General features: G+C 44.2%; 1 protein-coding gene across 7 annotated transcripts in view; it reads left to right on the top strand.

The window, feature by feature from the left end:
- Positions 1 to 12,959, top strand: part of PTPRF (protein tyrosine phosphatase receptor type F) — a 392,669-nt gene that overhangs the window by 288,277 nt on the left and 91,433 nt on the right. For all 7 annotated transcript variants that reach the window (XM_056355793.1, XM_056355795.1, XM_056355799.1 and 4 more), the window contains one exon: positions 11,151 to 11,261. In XM_056355793.1, coding sequence (XP_056211768.1) covers positions 11,151 to 11,261 — 111 coding nt within the window. The remainder of the gene's footprint in view (positions 1 to 11,150; positions 11,262 to 12,959) is intronic.

Raw genomic sequence — 12,959 nt, 5'->3', positions numbered from 1 at the left:
ATTGTCATATGATGTGAAGGGCAAATGGAAACTTTTATTCCTTCTGGATGAGGAAATTTGGGGTCCAACAGAAAAGCCTTGTGCACTCGCCGTAGTAGTGTCCTCTGAGTGAAGAGTGAATGTCTTAACTTTGCAAAGGTGAGAGAGACCCAGAACAAACACCGTGCTAAATACAGCAAGCCTGTGCTGCTCCCACAAGGGTTGGCTTACATTTAGAGGCCAGGAGGTTTGGGATTTAATGCAGGAAAAAATGAGCTGGTCACACTTACGTTTTAGGGAATCTGCTTCAAGTATGCAGTCACTCCTAGAGCTCTGTGTAGACAATTGTGTATTAGAGAAAGGGTTTAACCTCTACAGGGAGTAGATTTAAAGATTTGCTGCAAATCTTTTCAGTTCTAGGGCAGAACAACAAACCCTATTTCAGCCAGATGAGAGAGAAGGAAGTCCTGTCTCCTGCCCCGTAGGCTTGTGCTCAGAGTCATTGCACCATTCCCATGGGAAGTGACACACTGTGGTGATGCTTTTCTTAACTCTGAGAATTGTGGAAGGGGACAGGGGAAGAGGGGGGATGGGAGGAGGGAGACCCTAGACCAAACAGAACAAAAATACCACTTGGCAAACTTTCCAAACAGGCTAAAAGAAATAACCCTGTCTTCCATGGCTGTGCTATTCCATGCGAGTATCTCTGGGTGTAACTGTTCTGTCTAGGGTAGCGGTAGTTACTAACATAGATAAATAAGCAGCAGATTTATTATTGCAAGAGAGAGATTACCCACAACTTCAGTCACTGCAAGATCTTTCCTGATGCTTCCGTCATCTGTGGATATAAAGTGTCAGAAAATGTAACCAGACATAAAGTTAAAATGGGTTAATGTCATCTTGGCAGAGGAAAATGCTAAAATGAGTAGTTTGAATTGCTGCTTTTGCTTAGAGAAAGGACTCTGCCTAAAGGAAGGGTAGTTAGTGGGGAAAAAAAAGTATAAATATTGTAATTACTTTTTAAGAGGCAAGTTAAACATGCTTAAAATATGCCTTCTTTGTATTTACAGAAATTCTTTTCTGTCTTTCTTTCCCATTGGGTGATCATTGTTGTGGATAATGGAATGAGCTGTAAATCTGAGATACACGACACTCTTGTATGCATACTGGTATTTATTAATCAATACACTGAACATGATTTGGCACACTGTGTCCTGTTTAACCCTGTTTTTCTGTCTGTTTAAACTCCTCAGTTTTCTTTGGTAAGTGCTTGGTATTCAGATCCTACAAATCTGCATAAAACCAACACATACCATGGACTGCCTACAGATTTGATCTGCATGAATCTCTCCCTTATACTAACAGCCTTCATGTGTGCAAAATAAGACCAAGGGGACAAAAGTGGGAATTAAAAGGGTTCCCTGCCAATTTGCCAAGCTGGAGTATCTGCCCTTTAATCATGCTTCATTATTGATTGTACACTGAACTCAAGACACTGACCAGTGGATCCTCCACTTGCTAAACACACTGACCTCATAAAACAAACCCTGACAGATCACTGCAACAGGATAACTTAACCTCACTCCCAAAGAAGCCCTCCTTATAAGATACTCTTCATTGTAGCATGTAAAATTATCTCCAGTGCCTTATAAAGAGGGTAGGGATTCCTTTCTCCAGCTAACATCCAAATCAGGCAGGAACAGCAGAGGTCTGGCCAGCATGCCATTGTTACATTACCAGAAACTACCTCATTTCAAAGTATTTCTGTATGGAAAGCTAATTCTGCATGACACCGTGTTTTTTTTGCCAGAGGGAACCTGATGCAAGGGTTATGTGAATGCAGAGAATGGCTCAAAACTGATTTGTTACACTCTCCCCTTAGTTTAATTTCTTTAAGTGAGCAGATTTTGTCCCACTGGTCATTCTAACCTCAAAGCAAAACTGCACCTAGTGCCCGCAACCATGTGCTTTCCACCCCTCCTGCCCAGCACACTCACGGTCACACAGCCCCCAGGACACCCCCTCCTTGTTCTGTATGAGGAATGAAGGGGCACTGCATCATCTTCCCAACGCTCCCTCCATCTCAACTGCTTGAACAGTGGTGTGGATGAATGCAAGTGGTGAGGCCAGCCAGCAATGCCACCTCAGCAGCTTAGTTTGGCCCCAGTTCATAAGGGTGGTGGCTTTAATGGCAAGATGCAGGGTTGGATGCTGCAGTCCTGGAAGCAGTGAGCTTTACTAACCTCCTGAGAGTGTCACTCTGACTTTTATTGCACATCAGTTTCTTTTTGTTTATTCCTGTCGCGCTAATACAAATTCTAGCTTTAAAAAAAACTTTCTGCTTTTTAGTTATAATTTCCTTTCCTCTTTGTACTAATGCTTCTCTCTAATCTTATTTGCATTCAAATTACCTCACCAGGTGGTACACCGATCAGAGGTAAGAATGCTGAAATGTGCCTCCAGTTGTCACGTCACTCCATCTCCTGTCTGCCTTGTCCCTTCTCCTCTGGTGTTTCTCATCTCCAGCTTTTACTCTCAGCCCTAACTCTGCCAGCGCTCTCGCTCATTTGCACTCTCCCACTAGTGTGTTTTTTTTGGTTGGTTTCTAGCGTGATTTCTTGTAGACTCATCCATTGCGATTTTGCACTGTTGAAAGGGGGTTATTCAACGGAAAGTTTGCAAACTGGAAAATGGGCCCTGGCCTTTCCGCCACAGGAGGGTTGACATCTCCTGCAGCTCCTGCAAGTCTCTGAACTTCCCACAGAGTTGTGGCCTCTAAGGTTTTGTGTCTAGGTGGTTTTAGATGGATTGCTTTGGTGTAAGTGTAAGGAGGTAACATTTTCACAAGAGAACAGTCACGTTCTTCACTGCTGCTGCTGCTGGTCATGAAACCCCAATCAGAGGGAGATAAATTCTTGAAAGTTTGAGCAAATCTGGCTCTGGAATAAGGAGCACATTTGTTTGCATTCTTCATGTTTGCCTTTCAAGTGTGCTGACCCTCTAACGTGGCAACAGAGTGGTAAACCACTGCCCCAGACTCCCCTTCCTGAGCCAGTCATGCTGATGTTGCTTTGCAGTGCAAAGATTTGTTTTAAATAGATGAATAAGAAGTACATCTGGCTACTTTAAGCCTTCATTAATTAAACCCACCCTTGGTTTGACAGCCCAGTGTGCACAGTCCCGGGCTACTTTTCACAGCCTGTATGCACTAGTAATGACTTTCCAATTGGAGTGTTGTCTTTTCTAGCCTAAACACTCAAAGCTGTCTCTTTAGATTAACTTTAGCATGTTATTCAGTGTTACATGCTAAGGCCATTCTGAATTCTCTTGTGATTTTGATTACCCCTGTTGACTGACCCCTGGATTTCTCGACGGAATGACTACCACCTACAAATCAACACGACCTTGTTCGTGCAGTTTTCCCCCTTCTCTCCTTTCCTCCCCCTTTTCCCTGAATCACTGCTGGAAGTTAATAATCTGACTCTTTGGAACTGGTTCTGTTGCTGGGGGTTAATGTTTTCAGCTCCTGTTAAGTGATTTTAGAGTAAATGTGAATTGCCGTTTGACGCGTATTTTCATTAAGTTGCCTCTGTAGCAAATCTGGGTCAGGGAAAAAGACTGCAAACTTTATTTCGATATGAATGGGCTTAGATATCTGTCATTCCTCCCTTTGGAACACTGGAGATTGACAGCTGTGATGTTACAAGCTCCTTAAACTATTTCTTCATCTCCTATTTCTACTGCAAATCCTAAAATGAAATGACAGATTGAATGCTAACTAGCCGAGTGCTCTGAGCTCCCAGCCATGCACGCTGAGTGCGCAGCCATCCCAGGACCTCCCTGCGCGCCCGCCCTAGCTGATGACATTAGTGACTCAGCACCAGAACCACGTGGATGCTCCATACGTCCTGCTTGGGAACTGAACGCATCTCTGTGAAAACAACCATCCATCTCATAAAACATAAGTTCCCCGCACCCCCACCCCTCCTTCCCACCCCTGTTTGAGTCCTGATGAGGTATTTTAAGAATGTTCTTGACATTATTTAAAATATGTGTCCTGTTTGAATGTCAAAGATGACATTTCTGTGAGAGCAAACTGAAGCCACGTGCTGCTCTCTGGCTTCTCCCAGAGGATTTCTGTCAGCCTCTAATGCCTTTTATTTAAAATGGAGGTCATTGAATTTCTAAAGATAACGACAGATTAGATGAAAGTGCTTTTATGATGGTGAGGTTGTGTCCATGTAGAAGTGACTGTTCTGCCATGTTCTATACCCAGCTGCACTCTTGTTCCTCATTAAGGTAAGTTTGATGCTTTGGAATCCATTAATTCGGTCTGAAAGGAAGGGTGAACTAATGACCCTTAACAAACACTTTTGGTAATAAAGTTGTGGGGGGAAGGGGTGGCTTTGGTTTGATTTAATTGTTGCTGTGACTGTGTTGCTAGGAGTTGTGTGTCTGGAGTACTTGAGAGGTTCGAGCATTACCCAGAGCAGCAGAGAACCCACTCACAGGGAGCAGTGTGTGGTTAGTGAGAGGATAGCCTGAGAAATTCTACCATGCACCCCTCCGGAGAGGATGAGATTTTTCTCTCTAAATGCCTCATTTGACCTTACCCTCATACACTTGGTCCTTTCTGTCCAAGACATCTCTGGCTTCCCTGAAATGGGAGGAGCTCCCATTTATAATTCAGGATCTCCATTTGCAGCTTCACTCTTTACCGCTCTGGGACTGCCCCAGGTAGTAATTTAATCTTGAAATCCCTATTTGTTCATCAGGAAGACATGGAGCTGGCAGATGCCCACCAGGTTAGGCAATAGCTAGTTTCTTAAGGTGACCCACAGATAGTATCAGCGAATCCATGTTTGAGCAAGTTCTGCCCCATTTTTGTTTTCAAAGTAGAATATAAGATGTTCATTTCCAGCATTTCTCTGGAGTTGAACTCACTCAAACTTTTTGAAACCTAGCTGCATTTTCCTGCCCTGGACTGTAAAAGAAAGCAGGGCACAGTTGTTTCTGGTGGGTGCTGGACTGAACAGGCATTAGATTGGATACACATGAGGAGGTAAAGAAATATCATCATCTCAGGCATTATCCCTCTCCAGTCAGATTTATTTGTTACTTTTCTGTCACCACAGGAAATATCTGAGGTTCCTAAACATAAGAGTATTGCTTCCCTGCAGACGTCAGCATAGCAGAGGTCTGTCTGAATTAACTTTAGATCAGCTCACTTGGGTGTCAGAAGCTGTCTGGGAAGCCAGGTAAACACCCGCACCAACTTCTGTATAGCTGCAGCTAAACCTTTTCCAGTCCCAAGCAAGCTGGTTTAAATATAGCTCCAGTATTTCGATGCTGTTCTGCGAGCTGGAGCATAAAGCTATCCAAAGAGATTAGAGAAAGCTCAAAGAATTTTGCTGTCTCTTTTTGAGCACGTGTTTGTACATTTGATTGCACTTTGTATATGATAGGATTTTTTTCATGTTTCTTGAGCTTTTCCAGTCAGAAAAAAAAAAAGCAAAAGGAAAACAATTTAAAAATGAGAAGATAACGCTTGCAGGAGCAGACAGTGTCGGGGGGAGGTTGGGTGGGGTAGTGCCTGGAAATGTTTGTAATGCCATGTTTCTTACTGTCGGGATTCAGATTGACTCATGTCCCTTTAGAAGCACACAGGCGTTACTGCGTATTTGACAGTGCTGTAGTTTTGCTTCTGATGCAGAGTCCCCCGAGATTTTCTGTACCTGCTGGTGAAAGATCAGAGCATCCTGAAACTCCGCTAAGAGGAGATCTTGTGCTGCCGAGCACGTCGGGTCTCCTCTACTCCCTCTCTGACTGAGTCTGACTCGGTGGCAGCAGTTGGGAGCTATCAGGAGCTGCCTCTGGTGCACAGGAGAGTGATTCCTCCGCAGCACTGCCATCCAGAACACGCCCCTTGCATGCCCGTCACCAGCCTCTCAGGCATCATAACCGTAATGAACACTAACAATGAAAATATATCTGTAGTTATCTTGTTTTGCATAATTGGCAGTGATGATGGCTGGTGGAGGCTAGGTGCAATCCTCTGTAGCAGCTGGGAGATGCTGCTGTTATAAATTACAAAAAATAGTGAAGATGAGAAATGCTTATTTTCATTATTAGGGACTCTTGCATGATTTTGGTGTCTTTCAGTTTTTCACAGCTCCCACAGCAAGTGTTGGTTATCTCAGGCAGCAGCCAGGGTGTCAGAGTCCAACTCGGTCATTGTCAGGGCTTCACCATGTCTCTTTCTCCACCATATTCATATTTACGGGTCCGTGTTGGGTCTGGGCTTGCCTCTGGCCCAGCTCCCTGGATTTTATTAGGAAAATTCACTTTCTCTGTGAGGGAATTTTTTAGCAGAAGGGGGATTGGGACCCACACCTGAGCACTGGCTGAAAGGGTGGCCAAGAATACTGCTTCAGGAAAAGTCAGGTGGTGTTTCTGTGGAGGAAGCTGGTGGAAAGGAGGGGCTTGAGGTAGCCAGGTACTGTAGTGTGCAGGATGGGCAAAATTTCCTTCTTCCCTGGGAGGAATGGCCCTGGTCAGGTTCATTTATATCTGCATTGCACATCGTTTCCTTAAATGAGTGCTGTGACTGCAGACTGGTTCCTCTGACTTTTGGGTACTTACGGGAGCATTTCATTCCATGTCTAATTTTATAACCAGGGCAAAAGGTCAGTCCTCCTGCTCTGAACCAGAGGGACTGATGTTGTGAATACCCTGCTAGAGAAATGGAGCTGCTCCCACTGCTGGGGATGGAGCTTTGACCCAAACAGATAAAGAGGAGTGTCACCCAAAGAGCTGCTGTGTTTAGCTCAGTGCGGTGCTCTCTGGGAAAAAAGAACACAAGCACTCGATGGGCTACGGAGCAGGATTTCAGAGAGATCAGTTTGTATGGCAGCTTGGAGCTTTTTACATTTGGCTTGTCACCTAGAGAAGAGAGTGACAAGCCCTCCGTGGCATAGCAGTACCCAGCACTGCCAAGAAGCAGCCCTTATCAGGATCTACCTTCCCCATGCTCTCTCTGTGCAGTACGCTTTATAAATGCTTCTTTTAACCACTGTCACTGCAACTAATGATTCTGCCTGAGCACAAATATATTTGAATAGATAAGTATCTTGGAGAGCTGCTAACAGGGCTGCTATCTGTGCCTGAGTTTAAAGAGCAAAAGAAAAAGCTAGGAGAGGAGGGAAGGGACTGACAAGGAGAGATCATCACAAAGTAAAGAAGCTGTAAGGGATGCTTGTCAGTCAGCAGGGCCAGCTCCTGCCCTCAACTCCAGAAAGCTCTGCCTTGTCACCATTCTGCGCTGGAGAGCAGCCAGGGGTTTTTCTCAGGAACTGTCAGCTCCCTGGTAAGCTGAGATGTGTTATCGAGAACAGATCTGAGCTGCAAGCAAGATTGACAGGACATCACAGCATGGTGAGGAGTGGCTGCCCCTCTTTTGCTGGAGCCCTGCTGTGGTTCAGGGTGCCTAGGAGGCAGTGGAGGTCGAGTGGTGCTCAGCGGGGAAAAGTTTTGCTCTGATGCACGTGTACTACTGCAGAGCCCCACAAGCTCCCAAACAAGCTGTTTGCTGCTCCTCTCCATACCCATAGGCATGTCCTGATGGTAGATGGTCCTCATGTGTCCAGTGAAACCACGCTGTCTGATTCCACATCAGGACTCAGCCATGCAAACGAGAACAAGGCACTAGAGCACCACAGGAGTCCATATGAGAAGTCTGCAGTAACATCCCATGTGAACAAGCCCTTGGCAACTTGTGCAACATAAATCCCAAATTAAATACTGAATCGGCCTTCCTAGCCCTGGTTTGCAGAGGTGCAGAAGATTGTAAGATGAGATGTTGACAGGGCTAGGAATAGAAATCGGGTCCTTTTCACTTCTCAAGGCAAAGAATTCACTGCACTTTTGAGGATCTGGATGCAGCTTCAGTGAACATCAGGGAGCAGAGCTACTCAGAACTCAGGCCTTTCTTTCCTGTAGCTCCTTATGTCCTGTCCAGCCTAGACTTGAACCCTCCAAGAGATGAAGCTGTTGTCTTTCTCTGGAATGACTACAATAGGGCCTGGAGCAATTTTATGCATCATTAGTTTTTCCCAAGGCTCAGATGCATTTGTGTCTGCAGGTTTCTGATCCCAGCAACATCTGAGCTTATCTTTATTCATGAATTTCTGTACCCTGAGATATCCGACACTTTTCTGTAACCATCACTTAGTTGTAGGTTATTCTTCAAGAAAACCCCTGTAGTACCACTGACTGCCGTCAGTTTACTATGATCCTTCCACTTTCTGCTGGCTGTCAACTGTAATGTGGGATCTATATGTTTGTCTAATGATGATTTATTGCAGTAACTGTTTTCTTTCTGGTTCAGTTGAGAGGTTTACATTAACTCCCTTCTGCTTTCTGGTTTCTCTCTTGCTTCTGACGCACCATAGTTTGAATAGCTGTGCCAACCCAGAAAAAAAAGAGGATTCCTTGCCCAATGTCCATGAGCAGCTTGCAGGCAGTTGCTGACACGTTACATGTTTATAGTATGATTCTCGAAATTGGTCTGTGTTGGCTGCAGAACTGACAGGCAATAACAGCATGTAATCTGAAACTCCCCTCCGCCTTAATTCTCTTCATCCTGTTATGTTTTCCTCTTCTCTCTCCAGCGCTGATGTTGAGATCCCTAGACGTAAAAAATAGTTTGACTAAGTGACGTTTAAGAGGTGTGGTGATCACAAGTATAAAGGGTATAAGTACCAGTGATATATATTCAGTGGCTAAAAGGGGCATATAAGAATGTATGTGTTCATGGCAGAACTGTCTTAAGGATTTTACTTTTTTCTAGGCAGACGTCACTGCCTGTCACCTGAAGCTGGCTCAGCTTTCAGCCCAGCCGGCTGATGAGGGCTACAGGCTAGATCAGAGGTAGGGTCTTCCTTAGGGTGATGACATCCACTCTTTTGTGTTTGTTTTTTTTAAGTTTGAGTATGTTTTGCAGCAAAGAGCTTTTCCCAGCCAAACTTGATGCAAGCACTAAGAATGAACTCTGCAGCACATGCATGCCCACAGAGTAATGAGCAGAAATTAAGAAGCTAAAAATAAACGGTGAGTTCCAGGAAAATCATCCTGACAGAGAGCATAACCAGGCTGTGGCATCAGTTCCTTGAGGAAGTGGGTGAAAGACCTATCACTTGGCCATGTCAAATGGGATTGGACAGAACACAAGTACATTTACAACAGGGAGCATTCCTGCCCTAGCCCCCAGGGATGCACAAGATAACCTAATAGGTCTTTTCCATTTCTAGATTCTCTGATGCTTTGTGTCTTGTCAATGCTGGGAAGCTTCGTCCTGCTCCACTGCCTGTCATGCTGCTGTCTGCTTGAAGATGTTTTCCCAGACAGCATGTAGAAATTCAGCATTCTCCCTGAATTAAGCAGCAGTGGTCTATAGGCTTTGGCCCGTGGGTGTCCAGAAAGTGCCATGGCTAGGGAAAGCTGGCAGGTCCTTTTGTTACTAGGTGGAAAGACTTTTGCGAACAAGCTTTCTCTGTCTAGCTGAAGCCTCATTTCCAGCACTAATGCAACAATAGGGAGGGCTCTGTACATCATTTTTATTATATGGCAGAACCTGGGGAAGTTCATTTTTCCCCATGACATATAGACTTATGCTACAGTCTCAATTTATCCTTCTAAATAATGTAGGTGGCAGCGGTTGATTCACATTAGTTTTTCTTCTGTTCTGATGATACGAAAAACTGAGTTTGACCTCTGCAGCTTGAACCAGCAAGAGGGGAGAAGGCAATTTCACCAGCTATTCTCAGTGCCTCTCTCAGTGGTCGTTTTGAACCGTGGCAGGCAGAAATGAGTTCAAATCCTTAAAAGCAAAGGGGTTAATGTTTTCTTTTAGTTCAGTATATGGTTTGTGAGCAGAGTTCCCTTACAGGCAATCCTAACCAGCAGAATCTGAGCACTTGGAGGAACTTTAAGAATTATTCCCACGTTGCTTGGGCACCAGCCGCTTCAGTGTCTGGGCAATGGCCATTTGCTCCTGCAGTGCCAGCTTGCTGTCATACACATCCCGCATCTTTCTTTCTTTGCATCTCCGTCTGTTAGTCTGCATATGGGGCCTGGTTAGAGCAGTTTAGGTGTGACCAATTTTGCAGTCATCTGTGCTAGGCAAGAAGCTGTAGAAAAGACCAGCCTCCCAGGCCAAGTGGCGCTGGGCACTGGTGGAATAATCTGAGCAGATGAGAAAAAACCACATTAGGCCAGCACTCACTTCCACATCATGAGTACCCTGTGTAAATTGCTACTCTGTGTGCTCAGACAATTACTGCGGTTATTTACATGCACCCCTCACGCATCTGACACTTTGGGGGTGGGATCAGATCATGTCCCAAGGAACCTGCAGTCTGGGCTAAGCAACTATTCCTGACCCAAAGCTGGAGGAGCAGGCACTGCTGGAACAAAGTGAGGGTGCCTTTCACATGCGCGCGGTGTGGCAAAATGCCTGTATTGCATTGATGTATATCTTTGATGTGTCAGACTGAGTTTCTAATCTTTTTTTGTCACATATCATGAAATCTGAAAGAACAAGGAGATCACTGACATGGAGGAAGCTGACGAAAAGCGAAGTGTTTTCTCAGAAGGGGTTGTCTATTGGAAGGAGGGGTGGTGAGGTGGGAGACGTGGGACTCTGCCAGTTTCTGCAGGAAGGTCGCAATTTGTTGAGCATTTGCTAGGCTTTGTATGCATCAGATAAGAAACAAACAGCTACAGTTAGTGTGCTTTGTGCTTGGCTGTTTTGATTAAAAGCTTATTAAATGTCCTTTTATTCAACAGGAGTTCCATACAAAGCTGTAATTAATATGTGTGTATGTGTATGTTTTTTTCCGTTATTGAAGCAATGAGTATAAGTGGTTGGGGTGGTTCATAAATGGTTCCCTGTACATTAAAAAAATAACAATAATCTATTTCACAAGCTTCTAACAGCAGACTGGGTACCTTTTGGCTGCATGCTGGTACCCTGTGGGTCCAGGGAACATCACAATATACTTATCCAGGAAGATATAAAAGCATGGGACATGGCCTTCCTTTTCTGAGGCTGGCTGTTCAGTTACCAGATTTGCCGTAACCTGAATTGTCTCTGTCCTCTTGTTTGTATACAGGAGCTCTACAAATAGAGAACAGTGAGGAGTCAGACCAAGGCAAATACGAATGTGTTGCAACCAACAGCGCAGGAACCCGCTACTCTGCCCCAGCTAACCTTTACGTTCGAGGTAAGAGCAGCTTCCACCCAAGTAGGTCACTCTCCTCCTGCCCAAAAGGCTCCATGGCTTTCAGTGACGGGGTATGTTACCTGTCTTAGTGCCTTGATCACACTTTGTGGATTGTGTGATGTGGCCTTTGCTCAAAAAACAGCGAGTTGAGTTCAATATGTCTTTGATCCACATCGGGTTTGACTCACGTTTCTGGAAATCTGTTTTTACTGTTTATATGGTGTTACATAAAGTGCTGAAATATGGGCAGAATTGGAATTCCTTTCGTCCTTGAACTCCTTAACTTTGTGTCATAGCTATTTGAACTGGGATCGAGGGGTGCTTAATCCTTTTAGTATAAACTAACCTTTGGCTGGAGGAGTGTAAAACTGGTCATGTGCTGATGAGCCAGAGGTGCTCAGCTATAGGTGAGCTGATACTTAGGCCTCTACTTTGGAATGTGTATGTTTAAAAACCAAACAGGTTTTTGGAGTTGTCCTGATCTCTCTTATATGCATCAATGATTGAGCCTCTGAGTATTAATGGCTCATACTGGGAACCTGCTGGAAATTAGCTGCAATTCATGTAAAGTGATTTTTCTAATGGTTATGCTATGTTGCCAATTTAAAACTGTTTTCAACATACCAGAATTAACTAGGTTTTACATTAGGACGGTATCCTGCCTACATTTCTCTACATTAAAGGTGTTTGACTTAGCTTGGAAAGAAGCAAGCGCTAAATTCCCTGTACACTTTCTGTTAATTTTGACAAGGCAAAAAAATGTGCTCCTTCATATGAAACTCTGTATAACCAGAGCCACTGGTCAGGAGCCCCTGGGAAACTTAGTTACAGGTTTTCCCAACAAAAGAAAGAAGGTTCATGTGCTGGTACAACCCATTGTTTGTGAGGAAGTTAGAACCAGATTTTATTTCCACATAGTAAATCAGCTGTGTAATAATTAAATCTCATCTTCATTTCTTCCTTCCTCTGTTTTGAAGAAAGAAAATACAATCTTAAAGCTGTATATGCATTGGTTAATATGGAAAGAGGACATGAGAATTTTGAGTCTTCACACACTGTGTGTTTGTTGCTAGGGGTGGCTTCTGGCATTGTTTTCTTTGCTTATTCTGGGGGACTGGTTTTTTATTTTGCAGCATAATTTGGATTATAAGAGTCTTTGGAAGACTGAAGTATCCAATTAAGCATATTCAGAAGATGAAGCTATATCTATGCAGTGGAATCACTCATTTCACTCTCACGGTGTACATATGGATGATTTTAAACTCCCTGTATTCTTGCAAGTTCATTTCAGGCAAGCTGTACTAAAACACATCCCAGATTGTCACTTTGCACTTTGAGGGAAGGGATCCTAGTTACCAGGTTGGCTGTTGTTGCATAGGTTTGTGTTGTTACCCAGCCGTTTTGCTGCAGTATTTGGGATGCTTTTGCTTCCTGTGGCATGCTCAGACTCTCAATGTTCTGTTTCCAATAGAGCTGTAGCTGAAAAAAGGCACAGGAGCTTCAAGAGGTAGAAAAACCTTCTCTTAACAACTTTCTGATTTCTTACTAATGAACATTCTTTATTTAGCAAGTGAATCCTGTAGGACTGAGGAATGTACTGAATTTTGCATTTGGCTTGCGGCTCAGCAAGGTTTGTCCATCCTGTTTGGGCTAGGCATGGGCCATGGATAGTCTACACATGTGAGATGATCCTGACGT

This window comes from Falco biarmicus, chromosome 11 (assembly GCF_023638135.1).
Source record: "Falco biarmicus isolate bFalBia1 chromosome 11, bFalBia1.pri, whole genome shotgun sequence".
Classification (NCBI taxonomy): Eukaryota; Metazoa; Chordata; class Aves; order Falconiformes; family Falconidae; genus Falco; species Falco biarmicus.
The sequence above is the reverse complement of the archived record's forward strand: the minus strand, read 5'-3'. Positions and strand labels throughout refer to the sequence as shown.